Source organism: Hermetia illucens, chromosome 4, assembly GCF_905115235.1.
Source record: "Hermetia illucens chromosome 4, iHerIll2.2.curated.20191125, whole genome shotgun sequence".
NCBI classification, from domain to species: domain Eukaryota; kingdom Metazoa; phylum Arthropoda; class Insecta; order Diptera; family Stratiomyidae; genus Hermetia; species Hermetia illucens.
This window is the reverse complement of record NC_051852.1, coordinates 109,320,252-109,347,011: the sequence shown is the minus strand read 5'-3', so window position 1 is coordinate 109,347,011 and position 26,760 is coordinate 109,320,252. Positions and strand designations below refer to the sequence as shown.

Sequence of the window (26,760 nt, the reverse complement as noted above, 5' to 3'; positions counted from 1 at the left end):
GGTTGGAGATCATTTCAAAATGCCTAGAAAAAATGTATTTAATTGTGCTGTTCCCAATCACTTTTCTGTATTCCAACAGCAAACAGATCTATATTTGCGCGATCACCACCGGCTTGTCACCATCACTACCTGAATTTTAAAGTATTCAACAAACCAAGCACGTGCCGTCTACAATTTATAAATATCCAAAATGAATAGTGGATGTTACGTGACCACGGAAGGTTTTTTATTTGCAAATTGAGGTGTTCTAAGCCTGATATTTATTTCATGCTAGGTCGCACTGGTCGAAAGCAAGGGACGTTTTCATCGAGCAACATCAGGAAATCCTCAGGTTCTCGGTCATAAATGCTATGAGCATAGTTTTCGTTGAATTTTTAAGGCGCTTTGACTTATTTTTCTAAGAAAAGGGCAGAGTGATTTGGCCAACTTTATCTTCGCGTTTTCGGAGCGAGAATTATGCTTTTAGATTCAACTGAAATTGGTGAGGCAGCACCTGAATGTTTATTTGGGTTCACTTACAACCACTCGTAGAACGCATCGCTGACCGTCCTCTTATATTTCTGCTTTATTTTTTTCCAGTTTTGCCAGTAAACAAACAACATACAGATTATCTCACTTACTCACTGTGATTCCATCCTCCAAAATTCATACCCACAGATATGTTGGAGTCCGTTATGTGTTGAATTTCATTTGATATGGGTGCATATATTTTGGTATGTGTTGTGGGGATTATCAGGTGTGGTAGGTGAGTGTGAAAATTGAGAGTAGATTCACTTTTCTACTGAGTGACCGCTCTCCTCTCACGCTAGAAAGTTTTACCAAAAAGCCACAAGCCATATACATTTCGATGCTTATCCTCATCCGCTTGGGCATATTGGAGCGATAGATTCAGCAAGTGGGATGTTCCGAAATGACACGACGATGAAAAAGGCTGGTACTACCACTGTCAGAGTAAGTTGCTCTCCATTTGGTCCGGTCCGACATAAAGTGAATGTGAGGACTCCTCAATGCATAAACAAACATTTATGCTCAAGGTTTGGGACAGCCAAACAATGCCTGATGACCGATAACGGAACATTATCTGTCCATTCATAAAAAATGTAAATCACTCAGTACAGAAATTACCGAGATATTACTTTGGAATGCTCAGACCATTCCCGACCGCTCTCCCATATATCCACGACTTTGCGCACAACCTTGCTAACCGCCGTGTTTTCACGACCTTGGACTTAGCCAAAGCGCACAATCAAATCCTTGCAGCTTCAGAAAATATTCCGAACACGGCAATATACACACCCTTCGGAATTTTCGAGTTCACAGGATTGCTTTTTAATCTGTGCAATGCGCAAACTTTTGAGAGGTTCGTCCGTCTGTCCTGCGAAACGTTAAATTTTGTTTCGTGTATTTCGATGATGTTTTGGTCGCCTCTTCTTCAGAGTCCGAGCATTTGGAACTTGCACTTAACTTTGAGAAATGCACATTTCTTCTACGACAAGTGAAGTTTGAGGCTACACGATTTCCGCTGAGGGAATTCACCCAGATCCTGAAAAAATTCAGGCCATCACAGGCTTCCCATGACTTAAAACAGTCGAGGATCTGCGAAGGTTTTTGGACATGTTAAACTTCTATCGTCGTTTCTTGCCCACAGCCGAACAACATCAAGCGATCCTCAACGCCTACTTGTCTTGATCCAAGACCAAAGACTCACGCGTGATTGCGTGGTCCACAGAGACCGTCCAGCCATTTGAGCTAGCCAAATGGCAACTTTCGGAGGCTACACTCCTGGCTCAAACATCGCAGTAGGTGCTGCCCTTCACCAATCTGGCAGCCGGTGAACTTCTTTTTTATGAAATTGAATACAGCTCAACAGAACTACAGCACCTATGATCGTGAGCTATTAGCCGCGTACATAGCAATCAAATACTTCCAATATTGCCTAGAAGGCGTTCACAGTGTTCACGGACCATAAACTTCTTACCTTCGTTTTTAAGCAGAAGCCCGGCAAAGCGTCTCCTCGTCAACTTCGGCACCTAAACTTCATAAGCCAGTTTACTTCGGACATCCAGCATCCACGTGTCCGGCAAGGACAAGGTAATTGCAGGCACTTTGTTACACGTTTCAGAAGTTAAAATCCCTGCCACGATCGATTTTTCGGGAATCACCGAGGCACAGAGGGAGACGCAGTGCTTCAGAGCCTCGGGGACAACTCTAAATACAAATTTCGGGAATTTCCCTTTCAGGGTGCTCTATAATCCATTACAGTTGTTCAATCTTTCGGAAGTGCGTCAAGGGTCGAATGGGGAAGCTGCTTTGCTTGTTCCAGAACCTTTTTAGGAACTTTAGCAACTGATTCACAGACCCCATAGGTGTGAAAATTTAACATATCGAAGAACACCCAAACGTCAGTTTGTTGCAGATATGCCTGATGAAGGATATGTTGTCTCCTTTGAAACCAGATATCCTAAGAAACTCACCCCTTGCTAACTAAAAAAGCTCTCAACCGGTATAAGAAAGCTTTTATGTGGTTGGAGTGCCCTACAAGTGGTCATGTAGAGATTAATGTCATCAATGTAGACGTCGCAGAAGTCAAAAGCTCCCAAAATCTCGTCGATACATCGCCAAACTGAGGGTAGTTTTCGTTAAACCCCATATGCAATGTTCTAACTATTTGATAAATGTTTTAATCCTAACCGGATCATGGTATTAAATTCTTTTTTCCTGATGTTCAGCTTTCTGGGATTTAATCGTTTGAGTTATAATGCAACTAAAGAGCAATTACTATATAGGACGGGAACACGCCATACTTCCAGCTCCGTTAGGGCGAGTTATTTCCAAATTTCGGAAAGATAGAGGATTTCTTTAGTAATTTGCTTAATAGTCGGCACATTCTGCCCTCTCCCATTGGTAATTAAGCTGAGTTGTTGAATCTCATAGACAACTGTGGTGAAGATCTATAATAAATTCCGTCGAAAGCCAAGGTTGAACGTGGGATTGACGATTCCATATGTGGTAATCGTTCCCTTTGTTTATCGTGAGCTCGAATCATATCTTCTAGTACGGTCCTTGGAGAAACGCATCTATCAGCACCTGTGTCTATAAAGAAGCGTGTCTTAGTTTTTTTTGTCGAACATAAATGGGCACCTCGAAGAGGATAAAATGGGGTCGTTCTCCGCTTTTGATGACTGTTGATAGCGTTTCCCGAAGTCGAATTATACGCATTTGGTGACTTCGGAATAAAACCCCCAGTGATATCAATATATAAATTGGGTTGGGGAACAAGAAATGTCATATTTTGTCAATAGATGGCCATACTAAAATATATCTTGTATTGTACTTATCGCATCGGGTCATACTATACGGCGATTTGAAGACGACAATCTGCGCTACAAGTGTCTCTTTGACAGTGTTGTGATCGTACGTTTCAGTCTCAAGTTATAGTGCGTCAAAGATGGAGTCCACCAAGCAAGAAATTCGTCATATTTTACGTTTTTACTACCTGAGGTAAAAATGCAACGAAGGCGGCCGAAAAAATTTGTGAAGTTTATGGGCCCGATACTGTAACGATTCGCACAGCAGAGCGTTGGTTCGATCGATTTCGTTCTGGTGTAGTGGATGTCGAAGATACACCGTATTGGTAGGCCAATCGTCGTAGAAACCGATAAAATCGTCGAAATCATCCAAGTAGACCGGCATGTGAGCACTCGCTCGATTGGCCAGGAACTGGGTATAGATCATAAAACCATTTGGAACCATTTGCAGAAGATTGGATTCCAATGGGTGGGTGGGGTGGGGTGCCACACGAGTTGATGCAAAAAAAATCTTTTGGACCGAATCAACGCCTGCGATGCATTGCTGAAACGGAACAAATTCGAATCATTTTCGAAGCGGATGGTGACTGGTGACGAAAAGTGAATCACATACGACAACCTCAAGCGAAAAAGTTCGTGGTCGAAGCGCGGCGAGCCGGCCCAAACTCCATCGCCAAGCCCGGATTGAGGGCCAGGAAGGTTTTGCTATGTGTTTTGTGAGATTGGAAGGGAATCATCCACTATGAGCTGCTCAACTATGGCCAGACTCTCAATTCGGTCCTCTACTGTGAGCAACTCGACTATTTGAAGCAGGCGATTGACCAGAAGTGGCCAGAATTAGTCAATGGGAATGGTGTTGTGTTCCACCAGGACAACGCTCGGCCTCACACATTTTTGATGACCCGCCAGAAGCTACGGGAGCTCAGATGGGATGTCCTATCGCACCCACCGTATAGTCCGGACCTGGTACCAAGTGATTATCATTTCTTCCGGTCCATGCAAAACGCCCTTGGTGCTACTAAGTTCGCCTCAAAAGAGGCTTGCGAAAACTGGCTGTCTGGGTTTGTTTTGCAAATAAGGAGGGGGGTTTTTATAAGGGGGGATAATGAAGTTGCCTTCTAAATACCAACAAGTTTGCGAATAAAACGATGCATATTTGACTTAAATCGGATAATTCTAAGTATGTTAAATAAAGCGTCAAATTTCGATCACAAATATGACATTTCTTTTTCCCCAACCCATATCTATGCCACCTTAGTGGCAAACATTTTCGAATCTGGGTTGTTAATGTGATGGAAACCGAGAGGTCTGAAATCTTTGCTTTCGGAAGAATTCACGTAGTCAGCCTGCTGATCGAATACAGCTCCGTTCGCAGCTGTTCAAGTTGGTTTAACAATTATTGAACTGTGTTAAGGCTGTTTCTGACACTAAAGGCAGGGAAATATTGTTGAGGTTGCTTCCGCGATGCTTAGTGTCATCTAATGTTACTATAATCGGCTGAAGAGCAGGTGTCTCACCCACAGACTTTTCATAAGCAACTCTGGAACAGCGATGCATTTGAGACACATCCAGTGGAGAAATTGGGAGGATTTCTCCTTTGTGGATCATCAGAAATTCGGTCAAATCCGTTAGAATAAATTAAATGTGTGTTTAGCATGTTTAGATGAGAATTCGGAGCTAACTCCCTTCTCCAATCAGTGCGTAGAACCGGCAAGAAATTACTTCGGTAGAAGAAAGAGGTAATTAAAGTAGTTAAGGTGTTTCCCAACTTCCTGTGCAGGTTAGAAGTGTACAGTAGTGGGATAAACAAAAATACAAATATCCATGATCGCAACCAGGATTCTAATCCATAGCATGAAAATCGGAGGGCCGATCCTCAACCATCTCCGCCATTGCAACGTCCATTTGTGCTTTGAGGAGTATCAGCTAACATTGATAGCTTATCGTTAGTTATTTCTCCAGTTCTATTATGAGCGAGCGAGCTATACACTAAAGCCAAAACTTCTAACATATTCAACAATCCCTGCAGTCAGAACCTTACCCCTTATCATAAATTGCCATATGGGTACCGCATCAACTCTCAAATTTGAACCTCCCAATAAAACAGTATCACGCCGTTTCAGGAAATATTTGTAATCCCGGATGTAGTTAGTTTAGAAATTTGTTAAACTCCTAAACGAATTAAATTATCTAAATTGCCGCTCCGAGAATTTAAATGAGCAGATAACCATAATTTGAGAAAAAAGTTTTCTTATCATAATTCGGGTCGTTTATAAAAACGGAAAAGCTGGAATACGTACTTCTAGTAGTAGCTAATCTCTATTTGAAGCGCATATCTTATTATTCTTCGTCCAAGGCTCAAATTCTACGTCCGAATGTAGACATTATTTATAATTCGAATCATCGTTATCTTCTCATAGCCAGACTTTTTGTCTGTATTCCAATCGTTCCGTTTCATGCTATCATAACAAATTTCTAGCCATTAATTTTCATTTTAAAGCGAACATTTTCTTCGTTGGATGTTTGATTAGCCACCTGGACGAGTAGTTTAATCGATTCCGTTTACCTGGAAATAAAAAAGAATATTTGTAAGTACAAATTATCTGTGGCCGTTCTGGAAAAAAGGAGAGTTGAATTTAGTTTTCAATGAGGGGTTGCAACCAAGGTCCCGTGATGCTTAAGCAAAGAGAGTGTGCAGTAGAGCGTAACAAAGGTCTTTTGGTGACCTATTTAATGACCAATTTCGCTGGCTGATATTGTGGTTTTCTTTTTTCAAGCCGGTTATTACCGTTCAAACATTTCCGCCCACATGGTCCTTCAGTTATGATTAAAGAGTGTATTTTTGTTCAAGTTTAAGTGTATTGTCATAGGAACAGGAAGTACTACGAAAGCCACAAAGGAAATAGGAAGCAGTGATAGAATCATGATACGTAGGAAAGAAGAATGAAACCTACAATATTCTGCACATATGTATGGTGAAAGGATAAACCTTGGAATAATTCTTGAATGAAAGCCCAGAAAGAATATTCATGCAATTAAGTCATCAAAATAGCATGCGTTTTTTTTTCTTAGAATATAAAAATACACCAGTAACCTTAGGTCAAAAGTAGCAGAAATATTGTTAGCAAAAGGGCAGGCACGTAAGGTATTTATTTATTTATTGGAGTATATAACACATAAGAGAAAATGTAGATTTGTTAATTTAGAAGCGGATACTAAGTTGATTATGGGGAAGCCTGTTAGCGCTCATTTACAAGTACTCGTTTGGTACGTTTTGTGTTTTTCTTATATAAGAAATTTTCAATGTGCATCTATTGGTACATAGCGGAGAATTAGAAATATTCCTTTATTTTTTCAAAACTCCAAGATGTACATATATAAAAACATAATCAATATGCCCATCCTAAGTAAAAAATATTGTTCATTAGTGCTTATTAATGCATATATATATCAAATTAATCGCACTCGTCTGAACGATTAACCTGACATCTTAAAACCTTAAAATCCTCATTTGACACAAAGAAGAGCTGAACTGAAATGTTATAATCGTGTACTATTTCTCTCACCCGCATCTACTAAATGAAAACCAACATGCTTACCAACGTGGAAAGTCCTGTGAGTCTCCTCTTCACTCTTTAGCTTCAAAGATAGAGGACGCAACTTTGAAAGGCAAGTTCCTGGACATTGAAGGGGTGTTTGACTGTGTGCCCTTCCAAAATCTCTGTAATGCCGCCAGAGAACATGTGTTGATAAAACTTTAATAAAGTGAATCTGTGCTATGCTAACGCAGAGGTAGATGTGTGCTGAAGTAGGTGTTGATCGCTACCTAACAACGGAAGCGACGAAAGGCTGCCCCCAAGGAGGTGTGCATCGCCACTTCTGTGGAATATGCTGATCGACTCACTACTATGTGAACTGCAAAATCTGGCAATACACGTTCAAGCTTATGCGGATGACGTGGCTGTGCTGATTGTTGGTCAAGATCTCGGAATGGTGTGTAGAAATACACAACGCGCCGTTGATTTGATTGACAGTTAGTGCCTCAGGCATGGACTTTCAGTAAATCCAAATAAAACCACAATGGTATTATTTACAACAAGTCGGGAAACCGGAAGCTGGTCGCTTCAGGTACGAAAGGTTTTGTGTATTTCTTAGTACGTAGCACGTAATATATCCATATATTATGTGAGAGTATCCACTTTCGGGTGATATTGACATTCATAGTCTTCAATTTTCAAAGAAGCAACAAATTTGAGGTATTATAACTTTGTTAGTAATAGCGCGATTTCCACCAAGGTAACTTGGTAAGATCATGCTCTATTATAGCCTATATCACTGCAAAATTTCATGGTACTAGGATGAACTTAAGGGGGGTTTCTAACCAATTACAAAAAATTGTAGTAATACACTATTATTAACTTTATTTAAACAGATATCGGCATGGAAGGTACTTCGGAGCCCAGGCACCATATAGTGGCAGCCTCCTGATTTTTTTCAGATTTTTCGGTTTGGTAGTTTCTGAGAATGGCCCCCTTAAAGAAGTGATCACTTTCAACTTCCCGCGCTCCCCACCCTTCCAACGAATGTCAAAACTAAGATCGGCTTTGATAAGTACTAATCGAGACCTTTAATTTGATACCCCACATGACTAAATTTGATGAAAAAAAAATTTACACCCCCCTTTCGCATGTATGGGGACCCCCCTTAAATTCGACGTAAAAGGATGTAATTCACTGTATGCGTGAGCGTTCACAGTTCCCACCTTTCTACCAAATTTGGTGTCAATCGCTATAACCGTCTCCGAGAAAAATGCGTGTGACGGACAGACAGTAAACCGATTTTAATAAGGTTTTGTGTTTACACAAAACCTTAAAAAAGGGCGTGGGAGAAGTGAGTTCTTCAATGTCAATTATTCTCGTTAATTATGACGTCAGCGTCTTATTTGCATGGCATAAGATGCAGTAAATTCGTATGAAATCGATAAGTTTGGGCTGCTTAATTTTGATACAAATAGTCGGATTTTCATGAAACTTGGAACGGGTATGTGCGACACTATCCTCTATGTCGATGCAGCACTCCTAGGATGAATTTAAGGGGGGTTTTCAGTCTAATTTCTAATAGTTGATAATATAATATTAATAAGTTCATTTGCGCAGATGGAACTTATTTTGAGGCCTGGATTTCATATAAGCGATTTTTTCAGATTTTTAGATTGGGTAGTTTCCGAAAACGAGTCCTATCTCACTTTAAATGCCTACATTTTGACTCCTTACTCGCTCACTTTATATACTTTATCCAGTGATCCCAGTGAGTAGTTTCTGAGAATGGGTCCGTTAAGGAAATCATCACTTTCCACTCCTCCCACTCCCCGCCTTTCTAACAAATCTAAGCCCGGCTTCGAAAAGTACTAATCGGGACCTTTCATTTAATACCCCACATGACTATATTTGGTTGAAAAAAAATTTGACACCCTACTTTTACATGTAAGGGGACCCCCTAAATCTTAACGAAGAAGGGTATCACTCACTGCATGTCTGGGCGTTCACAGTTCCCACCTTCTCACCAAATTTCGTATCAATCGGTATAGCCGTTTTTGAGAAAAGTTCGTGTAAGAGACAGACAGACATCGAACCGATTTTGATAAGGTTTTGTTTTGCAAAGAAAACCTTAAAAAAATTAGCTTTACATCGTAGTTATGAGGGGAACCAATTTTGAAAACATGAGTTGTGGGAAAAACGCTTTGAAATTTGAAACATTTGGAATAAAACGCGGTATCTTTCTTAGTTTTGCTTCGATTCTCCTAAACACACAATAATGTTGGAAGGTTCTCCATCCAGAAAATCAAATACACAAAATACACAAAAGTGCAAAAAAAAGTTGAAAAACGCTACCCTTCTTTTAAGGAGTTAAGAGCTCTGTTGATGGCGGAGTACTGGGGTGGTGCGCTCACTGAAGCTGCCTTGCCGTAAAAAAGTACCGGACGCGCAGCGTAGTGTGCGCCGTGACAAAATGAATACAATCATTGCATTAGTGGATTATGAAAGAGCTTTCAGGCGGTCGCAACCCTTTCGATGATCATGTGAGGGTCGACGGTAGGCTTCTTATCCACGATGATAAGCAGGTGATTCCCAATTCTATAACATCCGATGAAGTTTCACCTCTTGTGAATGATGTAGCAAATGAACGTAACATGGAGACTCAAATCGAGTAAACCCGCCTTGGCGGTCTTCCTGCAGAACTTTTCCGTGCAGCTCCAGCAATCTTTTTTAAAGTTGGTACTTTACTACAAGCTTTCATCAATTTATATGTGCGTCGTGTAATGAGGATATTCTGGCCTAAGATAATAACTAATGACAAATTTAACGTATGGGCTAGATACCCGTGGATGTGATGATCAAAAATCGAAAGTGGCAATGGATACGTCACACATTAAGAAAGAACAACAAGTGCATTACGAGTTATTCCATCCAACGGAAAGATAATGTCGGTAACTGTGTGGTTGTCGCACGATGCCTCACATGGGGCTTATAGCAACTACCAAATGCTCGAACTGTTCAGTATTTTTCCATCCGACTTGTTCGCTGGACGTCACCCCGTTTGTATCAGTTGTCTTACGAAAATGTTTGATTTGACTCTTATTGAAAGAGTATTTAACTAGCTATGGTCACTAGTTAAAATCGTATATATTGTGTATTCTCTAGGATAGACTAAACGTCTATTCCATTTACACAACTAAGGATACATGGACTGATTTGATTGACAAATGTACCATACAAATAGAGAGGAGGTATGAAAAAAATTGTAGAGGACTGACTGAAGTCAACTTGAATTTCAAACTGACTACTTCATAATGACGAACGTTTTCTTAGATAAAATGTGAGTCACTCAGATAAAAGAAATCTAAGATATTAATATCAGATCTAAAATACCCAATTCATCCAGGATTTGATAGCATTTTAATGGCCCTCTTCGAATCAATTGTAAATGTATCGACTTCGTTCGATAAGGCATAGACATACAAATGTTATCTCGCATGTACTGTACAGTGGGACGTAGTTATCAGTAATCAACTGGAAATAGGTACAAATTAAAATGGGTAAATGACTATTAGCAATGGAAACTACACATTTGCGACTGAATGCAGTCTAAGAAAATGTGTAGTGAGGACGAAGGAATTCCGCATTCAAACATCATAGGTATTATTAGAATCGATGTATGAAACGTTTGCTCAGTATTTGCATGTGTAATGTTATGAGCAATATAATATTTTGTTACTACTTTCAGAACATCTGCCTGTGAACAACGCTTCCTTCTTTCAATGTTGATTCCACTTCAACTAAAATTCTTTGACCACGAAGCAGTTTTCTGCCCTACATTTCAAATTTCAATTCAAATAACAAATAAAACTTCTCCTGAGTCAGCTTCATGTTGTGATTATTGAAATGCCGGCATAATTGAAATTGTAATGCCAACAAATACAGAGCAATTGTGTACATACATACTTGCATGGCGTACAGGAACACATCTATAAATATCTATTAGTAATACAGCATGGAGGGTGAATTTGCATAAATTCCACTTGGCAAACAATGATGGAATGTTCAACGCAATCAACCGAGTGTACTGTATTTTATACTTATTTATCAGCAGCTAATGAATTCTCCTGAAAACACAAAGCCACTGGCGAGCATAATTTATTAGTGTCAAAATCGATTAAATGGAATAAAGTTGTATTCGATGAAAATTACGACGATAATAGTTAGCTAGCCGTAGCGAAACAATTTAGCGTATATATTCATTTATTTTCCACGGCTGAAAATTTAAATTGAATGAAGGGCACTTGATTTACTTCAGCAAAATAGTTCGTGCAACTTTTAATCTGAACTCGTGGATATAGTATAGAACAACAATAAAAGATCAGGAGGGAAATCGACATTATTCCTCTATAGAAAAAAATTTTATACTCACACACCGGTATATGATATTGATCCCTATCTAGTATCCATCAATCCAAAGTAATTCATTCATTCATTATTTTACACCCGCTGTGTAGCCGCTACAGTTTAAGCATGCATTTGTCGGTTATATCAATTTACTTTTTCCCATCCAATTATTTTTTGAAACAAAAGAAGCAGATCTACGCAGCTCATTGGATATTCAGGCTTTTATCTTTTGACAATAAGGTTTTAAAATTCAAGTTAATCCTTCAGCTGAATAGAAATAGAATTTGAAAACAATGTCGAATACTTGATCCATTTAATGGTTGCACTCGTTAAATAAATTTTTCCGATTGGTAGAATAACAAGCATCGGGATTAATGGCATCCACAGTCGCGGAACGGACCGTTCATTGATTTTTTGTATATATTAGACTGTTCAACTTCAAGGATTCGTCTGTTGAATGTCGCGTGTTACTGGATAACAAATCGGCATGGAGAGAGAGCTTTAAAATACCTAGTGATGAAAAACGTGCTGGAATTTCTAAATAAGTCAAACCTGTATTAGTTTTAGGATAAAATTATTTGGTCGTCACTAAAAGAGGAACCAGCCTGAACAACACACATGAATTAATGATTAACGTAATGAGTGGTATCATTTTGAGTTTGGGGACTCCTCATATGTATATGCCGAGAGCGGGGAGCAAATTTATTTTTCATAGAATATGGTCATGTGGGATATCAAATGAAAGGGCTTTTCGAAAATGATCTTATTTCTGATATTAAGTGAAACACAGAGGAATGAAGACTAAAAATGTGTGCCCTAAAAAGTGAAACAGGTCTTGTTTCCAGAACCTATCCAATCGAAAAATCTGTAATGTATCAATACAAAATCTAGGCCTCAAAATACATCCCATTGTGATATGTGTTCAAATAAAATTAATAATAAGATATTATCATATTCTAGAAATTTACCTAAAACCCTCCTTAAATGCATTCTAGAAATACAGTTTGAAATCAGGATACGGGATAATATTAGACATACTTCCGGAAAGTTTGAATGCAATCTAACTTTTATTAACAAAGTTATAGACGGTCAAATTTCTGTATTTCTCGTGAAAATATTGCATTCTAAGACGTGTATGACGGCTTTATCATATAAAATCAACTTATATGAACGGCGGAATTGGAACTTGGGGACACATCAAATTTCTAGCTGTGTACGAGTGGAAAAACGCCCATAGAAAGATGCTCACACAAGATGAAGACAAAATCACAAAGTGTCCTACTTCCGATATTCCGACTTGTTTTTACTTTGGAAAAAGCAAAAGACTTGAATCTTATATCGATGTTAAACCTACGGAAATGATAGCTGATATTAAATCACAGGGTTTGGCGTGATAAGAACAACATGTACTGAAAAAAAAAAAAAATAACCGGATGACAAAAAATGCAAAAACCTCAATGGAAACCACACCGAAAATTATTGCGGGTGCTCTGTTTTCATTAGCATACACAATAAATCAAATCATTCCGAGGATAAATCATGTGGACATCGAACAGAAATGAAATTTCAAACTTTGGCTTAGATAAAAATATTGACCCGGCAGATATTACAGCTTTCACAATAAAAGAAGCTTCCTCAGACTTTACCCACAATAATAACAATTAGTATCGTCCCCATATGTTGCGAAATTTGACATTTAGGATTTGCCGATAACAAGTCCTAAGCGTCAAATTTCGCAACCACTTCAACCAGGCATTTTCTCGTAACATTGAACCAAAGTCAATGCGATAGTTGATACAGTTGGAGAAACAACTAAAACTATTCAGTAAAGAACTTTGGTGTGTTTCAACTACCAACTGATTGATGAAGATCTCCAAACTCTAAAGAAGCCTTACTTAAGCTGTTAAATAAGTTCTGTATTAAACAAAAAATCAAGCTGTGCCTTGACCACTGTACCGACTCCTATTATTCCATCTGGAAGAGGTTCTGAAAAGTATATAATGCCGATAAAAGGGAAGGGAAAGCGGAAAGATTTGACCGGTACTTAGTGGAAATATTTAGCCCGGACAATATACTGGGGTCGTGGTCAAAATTATGGAGCCACCCTGGGTTGTAATTACTGTCATTGTCGCTTAGGGGCTTAGGTATAATATACAAATTAGACTCCCAAGGAAATTCCAGAATATGTCAACCAGCTAACCAAATAACTTTTCATCAGAGTAAAATATAAGGATAAGGAGTGATAATCAAGGTGGCTGAGCATCAACCTCTCAATCTCGTTACTCTGTGTTCGAATCCCGATAGATATTGATGTTTGTGTTTGTATTTCTTCATCTCGCTGCATAGCAAAGTGTGGTCATAATGAAACTGGAACACAGTCTCATCGAGAACTGAAACGGTGTGGGCGCCCTATACTCTACAAAAGGAGGGAACAGAAGATATGCAAGCGGAAACTAGTAAGCAAAGGTACCAATTATACAAAAAAGATTGGGCACTTAACTAACGCATTGGAAGTATCAATGCTTAAAGAGAACTGGCCATTTCAGCACAAGCAACTTCATCCACTCTTACCTAAGGGATAGGATAGGGAAAGCCCTATTGAAAGAGAAAGTTAAAATAGGGGTAGTTAATTTCTAGTCTCAGTATTGAATGAACTGCGAAGTCTTCAACAAAAAAGTGGATGAAATTCATTGAAGTCATTATTTACTATATGTATACGATCTTGAGCAACGGCGAATGCTGGTCAGATGTGTATGCAATTTACAGCGACAATGATCTAACAGAATGAGTGTATTAACAGTGATTCCGACATTTTTGTAATGGAGAAATACGGATCGAAGATCAACCGCAGTCCAGAACACCAAACAAACTTGAAAGCGACGAATTGTTAGTGGCATTGGCGGAGAAGAATGAATTAACTGTTGCTGGACTATCAGAGGGGGTCAACATGCACCATAGAAGGAAGAATTCGATCACCGGGATATGTTGTGAAATTTGATTTCTGAGCACCCCATGAGTTATCCCTTAGGAACGAGAAAGAGCACTGGAACAATTGCCCTTCACACCTGAATAGGCAAAAATTGTCATTGAGGATGAGAAGTGTTTTTTTTTTTATAAAAATATTGAACATCGAAGAATTGTCTGCAAGGAGAACAAAACACGGCCATCGACATTAAGAGTGCAATGCTGACCACATTGCCTCCTACAGTGTTCTGTAGTGTACCGTTACGGTCTTGAATGAAGTGCTCTAACACACTTCAAGACCCTGATCCAATATGGATTGTTGCGCCAACGATTATTATTATTATCGACATTAAGAGCAGGATTTCACGCCCGAAAAGTCTTATTGTGTGTTTGGTGGGATATTCGAGGAATTAATCACTGGGAATTGTTATCATGCGATGAACCCAACTTAGGCAGAGCAATTCAACAACAACTCAGAAAAACGTCCATCACTGGTGAATTGAAGCAACACCATATTTCACCTTGGCAACACTAAACCTCACACTGCTGCACTCATAGAAAAGCTGTGAAATTAGGTTGGCATCAGTTGGTCCAACCACTCACCATGGATACTCATTTAAAAGGAACTGAATTTTTTAGCAAAGACCTTCTAAAAACTGAACTTACTAATATCTTCCTATCCATGTCATTAGAATTTTGCAAAAAGGAGACTTAAAAGCTATCGCCTCCTTAATGCCCAATTTTTAATTTTTAACTCTCTTCCGCATACAGCTGATCCTACTTCCCTTCCTTGCTCCTTCTCTGTGCCAACTAATTATAAAAAAAATCTACTCCACCTCTTTTTCGAGCCATTGCCAAATTAGGCAGGATCCACGGGAACAAATCTAACTAATGACGAAGGATGGCTTAATTTCACATGATGATGTTGTAATACTAGTTCCTGGACATTGTGGAAATTCTTACAACGAAATGGCGGATGATGATAAACAGGCACGAACGGCCGGCACTCTGCCTGTCCTGCTTTTTCTGATATCTGTTAACTAACACGTAACACCATTCGTTCTGAATGGAGTAAAGCTTTCAAACTCACTTCCTTAGATAAAAGTGCATCATTCTCTCTTGTCTCTTGTGATAGTTGCGGTGTGAACGAAACGGATGATCACATTATCTTTCAATGAAAAAAGTTCTCTCGGCATAACAACAACCTCGGTTGGATTAAGCGTTACAACTCGCTACTTAATCTTCTCACGGCGGATGATAGATCGCTCTGGATAGACCTGTTCAATTTTATAAAAGAGGCTGGAATCCCTTCATTTTCGATATCTTACCTAACTGCTCCGTTTTTCTTGTTTTGCTTTTCGTGCTATTCCAATTATTACTCATATAACAACACACCAGTCACACACCTCCTCCCTTTATTGTATCTTTCATTCTTTTGCTTTTTGCTTTTCCTTTCCTGTAAACTAAGGAGATCAAAACAATCTCCATTCTTCCCTGTTCTGTATTTTCTAAGATACACATTTCTACGAAGTACACCATAAATTTATCGAACACGTTGGCATCATAGGCAAAAGCCTGCCATTCTGTTCCTGTCGGGAGTCGTCGTAAGCCGAATCGGCACGACCCTGCATTGCATCGTTAGCTTGCCGAGACCATGTGGAACAAACAAAATCAACAACAGCAAGATTTCTATTTTCAAGTATATATGTATTTTGGGAGTTACTCCTTTCTTTAGTGTTTTAGTTCCTTCAGCAAGTAAGAAACTAATAACAAAACGTTGTTCAACTAAAATGAAATTTTCAAGTGGACCCACTGTCGATGAACATAATTATGAGGTTGTAATCACAGCAATTGTGGTCGCATCAGCTAATCAGCACTCATCCCAATGATTCCAACTTAAAAACGTAAACTTACTAAACTTGTCCTGCAAACCACTTCTTCTCCAAACCAATTTGTCTCTTCAACTATTGGATGACCCCGCACAATTATAAGAACAAGATAGTTTGTAAGTTGAGAATGTAAAAAAATCAAAAAGCAGAATTTGTTAAGCAATGCTGCCGCCGCTTTCTTCACGTTCAAATCAATGAATTCACTAAACCCAGCAAGTTTTTGCTTCTCTCGAAGTTCAGAATCGTTTTGGTAGATGAAATAAGCTATAATTCTTCCATATTTCGAACTTTTTGGGTTCATATCTTGGGCATCAGTTTTTCCCTTTTTATTCCCCAAACTATTTTCAAGAGCTTAACTTTTTTGCCAAATTCGGTTTATTGACGGAGATATTGGGTAAAGGTTCGACTCAATTTTCCAATAAATCGCGATTCTTTTGGACGTTTTCAATCCCCAAATATTAAACTCCCGGAAACCTTCTAGATGACACCTTATTCATTAACCAGTTAACAGTTTTCCGGGAAACGTTTGTTCCCCTTAGCAAATTCAAATCATACTTTTTGTTTTAATTCCTAAAACTTTCGTTTCCTAATTAATTGGAATACGATAACAAACGGCTCCAGCAAATGTTGGATAAAGAAGCTCCATTGCATTGCAGAAGAGCTTCCTATTCGTATCTGCAAACTTCTCCGACCAGCTTCAAGACATTTGCACGAAGTTGTTGTCTTGCATTCATTTTCATAGTGTACACTGTATCCAATTTTGGATGGATCGACATTGAATTGTGCTAAGATTTGATGTCGCCAGATGCTACACAGATTCGCACAAATTTCTTGTCGTTTTTATTATGAATGCCCAGACAGTGTCTCATATCTACATTTCAAATTTGCAGTAAGAGACGAACTGATTCATCTTTAATTAACCATTCTTCTGAAGTAACGTCGTTCGACGAGTCTCGTCATTGTTATCAATAGGAGCTTATGCATCGCTTTAACTTATCTCTACATATCTGGTGTTCGCATTGTTTAATGCCGTCTCGTCTAGTTCCATTTGATGTACATATATAATACGAGGTTTCCATAAGCAATTACGTTGCCGGCACACTTAATGATTCCTAACCCTCCCTCCTGTTACAATTTGATTTGGTTCTGTGGTGATATATTAATATTTTTGTGTGATAGGTGCGTGTCTGATCGAACTCTTTCCCTTTCCCGCAATATATACGCATGTACATTTGAAACTGCTAGAATAGTAATAGTTCTGTATTATCGTGCCGCATAATATGATGATTAGACTGTCTTTCTCTAGTAAGAGTCGTGTCTAAGCTCATCCGATTAAAATGCTCATCATAATACATAGTTTGCTTTGTCGTGTTGTTCAATATAATTCGTCCTTGACATTCTAGTTTCCTGGTGTAAATTTATTAGGCAGGTTTTCACGACACTCGAAACAACAAATTTGCTGAAGATATCGAAGTTTTTTTCCAAATGGTTCAGTGGTAAGAGCATTGAGATTTCGAAACGGAAAGTTATGTTTCAAATTTCAATATTGGCAAAGGGTTTCCTTCCTACTTGGGTAGTAGTAAAATGGGGGAAAATCGAATTGATAGTAAGTTAAATAAAATGTCATCACGCGTTTCGACTTATATAATATGTACCAATTTTCCACCCTTCTTTCTCCCGAAATCCCAGGTGCTCAGAGGTGGCGGCGAGGAAGACGGGGCGGCAACCCTGTCGGCTGAACCAAAACCAAGTAGCTGAGGAGAACCTCCATAGTGGTGGCACCGGGAGACGCTATATCGCATTGGCTTGCCGGCCGTGATGCAGTAGGCGAATGCTCCAAAGGCCTAATCAGGGCAATCAGACCCAACTCATCTGAAGTGTCAATTAGTTACGAAACCTTACCAGGGGTATACTGGTACCATGGGAACGGGGATAGCCCCTGGACTCACATACTCCAGGAGAATTCCTGTTGTATGTGCATTCAGCTCGGTTGTTTGCGGTTGCCCCCCTAGTGGTATAGACTGGTACCGTTGTTGCTTGTTAAAGCGGGGCTCTGATTGTGGTCACAAAATCAATCCGTGTCTTAAGAAGACCGTGGGATTAAGTCTCCATGACAAGTACTCACGTAAAACCCCCTAGGACTCACTCCCGAAATCCCAATGTTCCCACCATTCCGTAGGCTCGCTTATTTTCGCCAAGTCTGGCTTATATATGCATATATACAAATTTTATTAAACATTTCTGACTCCAACACTTTATATCAATTTTTCGAAAGTCCTCAACACTCCAAGAAACAATCGCTCTCCTTCAGCTGCATTGTGTCATGCATTTGAAGCAACGGACTCGCCAAATTTGAATTCACTTGCACAATGATATGAGTAGCACCTTTCTTCATTAACTTCCACCACTTACCACTTTCGCCTTCTGCTTAAGACTTGTAACTTGTAACTTTGAAAAAAAAAAAATAATGGCGACTTTTAGTATAATTATCTGAGAAAACATCTTTAAAATTTCAAGTCGATCCAAATAAAATTTAATGAGATATGATCGTTGAAAAGGAAGAAATCGCCAGTTCGCCACAATTTTGGTCACCACAAAATATAAACATAATTGTTTGGCGGCCACAACTATTCTTAATAAAAAAGTCATTTTAAATGATATAATGATCGTTTAAAAAAGTATCGTAGTTTTCTTTAAAAAAAAATACATGAAAATGAACTATTTTTTGCGCTGCTAGGAATGTTAACTTCTCGCGACAATTTACTTATTGGGTACTTCTCCGAGAGAGCAGATGAGAAAGTCAACCTAGGATTGCATGATACAGACCCGGGAAGTTCCGAGAAAAATTGAAGTTCAATTAGACATCAGCCTTCCAATCTCGTCTTTGGTTGGAATACAGATTAAGATTAATGATATTTGTGTTGCAGTTTTATTTGTTCCGCTGCTGTAGACTTATCATTTACCCCCCCTTTAAATAAATATATAATTATAAAAAAAAATACAAACACTGCGAATCTTTATATCATACCTTATCTTTATGCTCAAACTAAATCTATATATTCATTTTTCTATTCCACAGGAGTTCCTGAATATGAGATTACCTCAGTAATTACTTTTAAATTGCCCAATGAGCTACTTAAAGCGTAAATTCAAGAAGATACTTAAAACATTCCACAACAAAATGAATGGAATGTCGAATACCGAATCAAATAATATATCTGAGAATCAAGACATGATCTCCAGACCTAGGAAGCCACCCTCGCTGATAAAGACTGTTATTAATATAATCCACCGATTTCTAATTGTAGTATTAAGAGCTATACTAGATTTCTGGTACAAGGGCAAAGAAAAATCAATGCCACCAATTGAAGATCTACTGCTATTGGAATCGGCAACATCTTTGGCGCACAAAATTCGAGTACAAAAGGTAAGTAAAATTTTAATGTTTGTAAGTTGATAATACTAAGGGACTTCAAGTTGAAGTCGGGAAATCGGGTATTTCGAAGCCTAGGCACCATATAGTGGCAACGTCTTGATTTTTTTCAGATTTTTTGGTTTGGTAGAAATAATCACTTTCCACACCGCGCACTCCCTACCTTTCTGACAAATGTCAAAACTAAGACCGCCTTCGGAAAGTATTAACTGATAACTTTCATTTGATATCCCACATGATTATATTTGGTGAAAAAAAATGTACACCTCCCTTTTTCATGAATGCTTGCATCAGAATGGTCATAAAAAATCATTCACCAATATAGCCGAAACTAACACTTAGACCAAATATCAATATCATAGAGAGAACCTATAGCTAACCCGGAGACATGAGATTCCAAGTCAGGAAGGGAACCCCATCGACCACGCCTTAATAATATCTGAGGCAGAAGAAGGTATTAAGTAAAGATGTAATCCATCTTAAGTTTTCCCTCCCTTGATCGTGCCATTCACGTGCGCGGACAAACCGTTGATTTTTTTTTCATTTCTTGATGGGGACACTGTAATAATACTCAATCCTGCCCCAATGGTACCATCATCTGAGTATTACTTCATGTGGTGATGCTAAACCCTCATAATTTTAGTTGTTTCCATTTTCCTTTTTGTCCTCTCATAAGCCGGTATAACTGTTAGTTACGCCTGAACAGTCTGCAGTCCATCCGGTCGTCTATTGAATTAAAAGCCTCATGCACAAGCAAGCCGGACCACACCATCAATTCAACTTTGGCCGTGTATGGTGCTGAAACGTAAAGATTATATATTTGTATAACCGCCTCACATACTGATTTGTTTTACCTCCTTTCAGGGCAGCTGAATTTTCGAATCGTTTTTGACAACCGAAACTGACAGATAAACCGGATCCCACACACATTCCGGCCGCCGGTTAATTGCGGACTGTTCAGGCGTAATTCACAGGCCAGTTCGAGTGTGTTTGGCAGGCATTACAATTTTACAATTGTGGGGATATTTTTCAATCAATTCTCCTCTGGCTCCAACATTTTGTCAACTTTATTTTGTGAACTCACGTTTATCTTCAGAACCTCGAATCTCGGATAGTGAAACAGCATAAGTTTCGTTTCGCCCGGTATGCTGCCACGTCTACGCTCAGGCTTTCCGGAAAGCCGTCCACTCCAATACAGTAAAAATACAGTCCAGCCATCATGTCCTGTGAGGATATGTTGGAAGTGTTAATGTATCTACCTCCTGATATAAAGAATCAATTTGTAAGTCCAACGACTTTTCAGGGTTTCATCCCAAATTTGTTGCCAGTGACTGTCATTTCATTTTTGTCGTGATGCGATGTTATACGTTCATTAGATGCTTCTTGCTTTCTTACGTACAACAGACGCATTTCCATTTCAAATAGATCGATCAGGGGAATTTACGCAATCACAACCATTTCCTCATACGAATCGCCTTAAAAGCATTATAAACCCTCAGCGAGATTAAGCGGTAAATCCAATTTAGTCTTTTGGTTCTGCCAATTTGTTATACATCAAATTAATCACATCAGCAAGCTCAAGTTGACTTTCCACCACCGATTTTGACCAACTAATGTTGCAATTATTATACAGCATATTCCACAGATAAGAACTTATTACTGACTTATGACTATGCTATGACAATGTACCCACTGTTTTCATCCATTATATAGCAGAATGATATCAATGTTAAAAATTTTCCTCCGGCCTCACTAAGTAACCAGAAACTTATATTTTCAATCGGCGTGTTGACAAAGTTGAACGAATTTTTTATATCCATTGTGAATATCGTGTAGAATTCACCAGATTTCTACTGTCATGTCCATGTCATCCACAGTACAATGAGCTTGCTAAAATTGAAAATTCCGCATCGATTATTCATTGTTGCCCCTTGATGGAAAGGTGCTTGTTATAAATACCTTTCTCCATTCCTTCCTCCTTATATTCAGTTAGCAAATAGAGCGATACAATGCTAGTTTTCATAATAGTCTTTTGAGTTTAGATAGCAGTATCAATATCTACCTTTTCCAGTGGGTAAGGATATACAACCCCCGATCCCAGGCTTGAACTTTTAATGGGGGCAACAAAAATAAACAACAGTGGCGGATCGGCTCCTTCGTCTACGTAGATCGGTTCTGTGCACCTTCATGTGTACAATGGCGTTCAACCACGTATGTAGTTGCATGTACAACTTGGCAAGGCGTTACAGATGTGGCCAATGAGATAGTGTAAACTTTTTGATATAAGTATTCGATAAATTTTATCTCCGCTCGCCAGTACATTTCTGTGCTGCAGCAGCAATTTTTTATCTTCCAAGCTAATAAAGTGACATAAGACGATAATAAAATGCTTCATATTTCCCAAAGCTTTCGTAGAGAAAGTGATCCACGTAGAGGAAATGGGCCTTATACGGGCCCAGTTAGCTTAGTTGTGATGCATAGACCCACTTTTTGCGAAAAGTAGAGTGGATGCTACTAATTGCATCGCGTGCTTTGCTGATAGTGCACATAATGTATGGGTTAAGTCGCATTAATTACTGAAATGTTATTCCTAAGTATTTTTGTTTGGGATATAAGAGAACCTAAGTACACATCAAATTGGTGTTGGAACCAAATGAAGAACAATTTACTTTCTGTTTTTTTGGTGCACGAACCCCTTGTTTTGGTCATATCACCCAAGTATTCAAAAAGACGTATTACCGGTTTTGTCCAGGGCAAAGGCAACACATCAGACTCTGCCTCACTTCTGCCCTGAGAGCAGCGTTTGCCCGCACAAAAAAATTAGCTTTAGTCTAGTTTGAGCTTAAAGTATGGCCGATTTCAAGTTGGATATAATTCGAACCCACGTCGTGGTTATGATTGTATAAAAAGGATCGACTTCGATGTGGTGTTACTTTCGATCACGCTGCTCCCATGGCAGAGGTGACACAGCGTCTGATGAATTGCCTCTGCCCTGGATAAAACTTATTAATCGCGAACCACTCATCCAGATTGTTTCCAAAAAGTATGAACTAGTGTTTTCGCGATTTATACTGCAACTGTGCCAAGAACTACAAAGTAGTTGTCGATCCCTTTAGTTGCTCTCCGGGATCGTGTGTGTGATAATAATGTAAAAAGTTGGTCCTAGAATGAATAGTTGCGGCACTGCGAAGTAACGAGCGAGAGAACGAAGTATTCATTAACCACGCGGACATGGAAATGCCTAGCTTCAAAGAAGTTTAGAGCAAGTCAGGTAGGTTCGTTATTAACGTTAAGTCTACTACTCATGGTATCCTGAAGATGGTTCATGCGTATTATGTTCCTTGTTTATACCGAAGCACAACTAGTGATAAGAAATACTAATTTTTAGATCACAACGTGTTTCTCGAAAATCTTACTACAGTTATTAGGTGCGCAATTGAGTTCTCGCTGCCTTTTAGATGAAAATGCAACTTTATTGTTCAAGAATGAATCATTCAAGGTATTCCTCCTCGCTAATTACAAGTTTTTCGCATCCTTCTGGCAGAGCTCGAATGTTGTTATGGTAAAAATGTTCATCGTTTGAGGCTAACCACGAATCAAGTTATTTTTTCATGTCTTCATCTGAGCGGAACTGTTGATTAGGCAGACATTGTACCATCGAACGAATCAAATAATGATCGGACGGTGAAGTATCTGAGGAATATTGTGGGTGGAGTAGAACTTCCCATTTGAACGTGTACAGGTAGAATTTTATGGTTTCGGCAACGTGAGACCAAGCGTTGTAATGCTGGAGAATCGTTTTTTGGTGCCTCTGCTGGTATTATGGCCATTTCTTGTGCAGTGCTCGGCTCAATCGCATCAATTAAAGTCGGTACCACCAGTGATGATTTCGTTCAGATTCAACAGCTCATAATAAACAACACTCACCTGGTGCTATCGAATTCCAGCACAACCTTCGCAGCGTGAACGTGAACCAGCACTTTGAGTTACAACCAGCTATTTACAAACAGCTGGAACTTAGTTGCGCATCTAATAGATAATATAGAGATGGCTCTGAAGGTTGTTTCATGGTTAGTTCAGACATGATATATGGGGGTCTATTGACAGCGTTAAGCGGAAAATTTGATATGTTCTTCAACTGACTTAGCTGAGATTGATCTGACTGTGGTCGGTTGCACCCGACACCTGGTCATATAGTTTGCTGTTTTTAACCTCGACCCCAAGGATTTGACGACTTTCGTCAACATAGCAAATTGTCCTCGCTAAGATTCAGACTCGACATGAAGCACCTCATTTTCTCTGAGTGTAATTATGCGGTGTTTCCAGCGATTAATTATGAATTGATTATTTGAAATAATAAAAAAATTGTTTTTTATTTTTCGCTGGTGTTGATATATTTATTTTTGCAAATACCAATATTTCGGGAACCACTTCATCAGTGCTAACAAATTTGTTACTACTGATGAAGGGAACAAGTGGTTCCCGAAATATCGGTGCTTGCAAAAATAAATATATCAACACCAGCGAAAAAGAAAAAAACAAGTTTTTTTATTATTTCAACCTTATTTTCTTCCTGAAGTCCATGATCTCCTGAACGTCGGAGTCCTCACTGCTTGTCTACTCGGATGGCATATCTAACTCTTCCAACATGCCTCAGGGACGGGATGCAGAATTTTTAACTCGTTGAAATCACCGCATGTCTTGCTACTAAGCAAACCAAGTGTCAAGTCAGATGCACAGATGTACACCCCACAGTGCACTTAACTTCCGATTTAAGATATTTTCTGCCCTCCTTGAGCCTCGAGTTGATTGCCTGTGTATAGCGTTCTTGAAGCGTGCATGCTTACTCGTATATAGCGTATGCAAGAAATTCCAGGACAATTAGAATAGATAGTCAGTTGCGAAAATCAACCCATTATAATTTCTAAAGAAAATTCATTGGATGCTGTCTTGAGAGCATCGTAATCGTTATCGCTAGCTTTTGTCGGTTTTTTCATGTAATGACTACTAATTACTCAAGATGATAAGATGAATATACAATATTATATTTTTCTCATTATTTTGGTGAATGCCTTGCTGCTGAGTATAGCAAAACCTAATAGAAGCTGATCAGTCAAGAAATAATTGAATTGTGCATTAAAAAGAATGATTAGGCAGATATGATGGTAATAATGGGTCACTGGGTGAATCATGACTATTTAAAAAGAAGCATTCCTGCATCACATTGGAATAAATTTAACTAATTATATCAGTGATGCAGCGTACCCTCATTAATTTATATATTCTGTTATAATGAAAGTTTATTGAATCAAACAACGTTCTTTGATATAACGTTTGCTCTGAGAACGTAAAAGGTCATCTGGTCGTTACTTTACATAAATCTACAGCCAAATATAGAATCCAATTTAGCTTTCGACATTAATTATAATAAAATGCAAACAAGCTCCACAATATTTTTAATGATAATTGACAGCAATACAATATACTAATTAAACTTTTCAATTTGTTAATGGAAATACAACTATTGATTTTGATTTCCAGATAACCAGCGTGCAAGTACTCAACTCATTCATAGAGCGAATTAAAAAAGTGAATCCATTACTTAATTGTGTAGTAGATGAAAGATTCGATGAAGCACTCGTGCAAGCAGCCGAGGCGGATAGCCTTATACAATCTGGCGTGCATACTGAAAAAGAATTAGAAGAGATTTTCCCATTTTTGGGGGTACCTTTTACAACTAAAGATTGTATAATGGTTAAAGGTAGGTGCTGGTAATTGATTAGTTTAGATTGTCCTCAAAAAACAGTTTCATATGACAAGCTTTGTTTTAATTGTGACTATTCAACTAAAATGCAATTTCTTCTTCCCCAATGAAGGAATGTTGAATACAGCTGGTTTGTATAAACGAAAAGATTTCCGCGGGGATGACGATGCAGATGCTATCAAGTTAATTCGAAAAGCTGGTGCTATACCAATTGCATTGACAAATGTATCAGAATGTTGTATGTGGTATGTCTTAAAAAAAGTGAAAAATCGAATGAGGAAAAAATTGATAAACATTTAACATTTCTACAGGTGGGAAAGCTCAAATACTGTTCATGGTAGAACAAATAATCCGTATAATACCACGAGAATTGTCGGAGGATCAAGTGGTGGAGAAGGATGTTTACAGGTAAGATTATTTTAAGATGAATTTTTGCTCAACGACATAATTCCATAATGGTATAATATATATATAGTGAAATCAGTGTACATTTAATACAGAGGTAGAGGTGTGCGTTTGTATAAAAAGCTCTTGATACCAATGGTTCAGACTCTCTTGGTTACTTTGGTGTGATTAATAGTACAGGGAAATTTTGATTGAAATCGGCGGCAATTAACCTATCATATATCATAGTCCACAGCTCCATTCTTCCATAGCCTGCAGGCCCAATAAGCCTTTAGTCCGCAACTACTTCTCCCTGCCCTATTCATTTGCCACATAAATGTATGAGTCTACGAACAAACCACTATAATAGAGTCAAATTTTTCGAGTGTATAATCAAAGATAATTGACCCGAATAAGAAGATTATCTGAGTGAAAAGAAGATTATATCTATAGTGACTTATGAAAAACAGACTATACCAGAAATTTTCATATCAAAGAAAATAAATTCAATAAGACTTGCCCAGAAATCTCGAAATTGTCAAAAATGGCGAAGATATAGAATAATTAAATGATCAACAGTTGCTAAAACGGGTGTGATGTTCTTCTCCTATAAGACGATCCATGGGTATCACATGGTTGTATTATAACCACAAAATATTCATTGTATGACTGTACTATATGTAACCTAAGCAAGATCTTTCAACTGGATCGCTATTGCCTGATGTCTATCACATTAGAATAACTATATAAATATGCTATTCGAGATATGAAGGCAAAATGCTACAGAAGGAAATACAATAAGGCGGTGACTTCTCATATTAAACAGAATTTCCGGACCACGAATCTAGGGAAACCTACTATATTTCACGGAAACCGAAGGAATGTTTTGAAACAAAAGACATTTCTTCAATCCACTGCCACTTTATAAAAAAAAATAAGACACCCTTTCAAAACTTTCTAGATAGGGGCCAAGTTGATTATATGTCACTTCCAGCACAAGAGATAATAAGCGTATCGAAAATACGTTTTCTTCTAGGAAGCTAATTTCGAGGGTCAGTCAAATATAAAGCATTGT

The 26,760-nt window shown here is 38.5% G+C and overlaps 1 protein-coding gene across 1 annotated transcript in view; it reads left to right on the top strand.

The window, feature by feature from the left end:
- Positions 1–26,760, top strand: part of LOC119654688 (fatty-acid amide hydrolase 2-like) — a 43,297-nt gene that overhangs the window by 7,949 nt on the left and 8,588 nt on the right. The window contains exons 2-5 of the mRNA XM_038060198.1: positions 19,184–19,531; positions 25,079–25,298; positions 25,414–25,546; positions 25,613–25,709. Of these exons, the coding sequence (XP_037916126.1) occupies positions 19,232–19,531; positions 25,079–25,298; positions 25,414–25,546; positions 25,613–25,709 (750 nt within the window). The 5' untranslated portion in view covers positions 19,184–19,231. The remainder of the gene's footprint in view (positions 1–19,183; positions 19,532–25,078; positions 25,299–25,413; positions 25,547–25,612; positions 25,710–26,760) is intronic.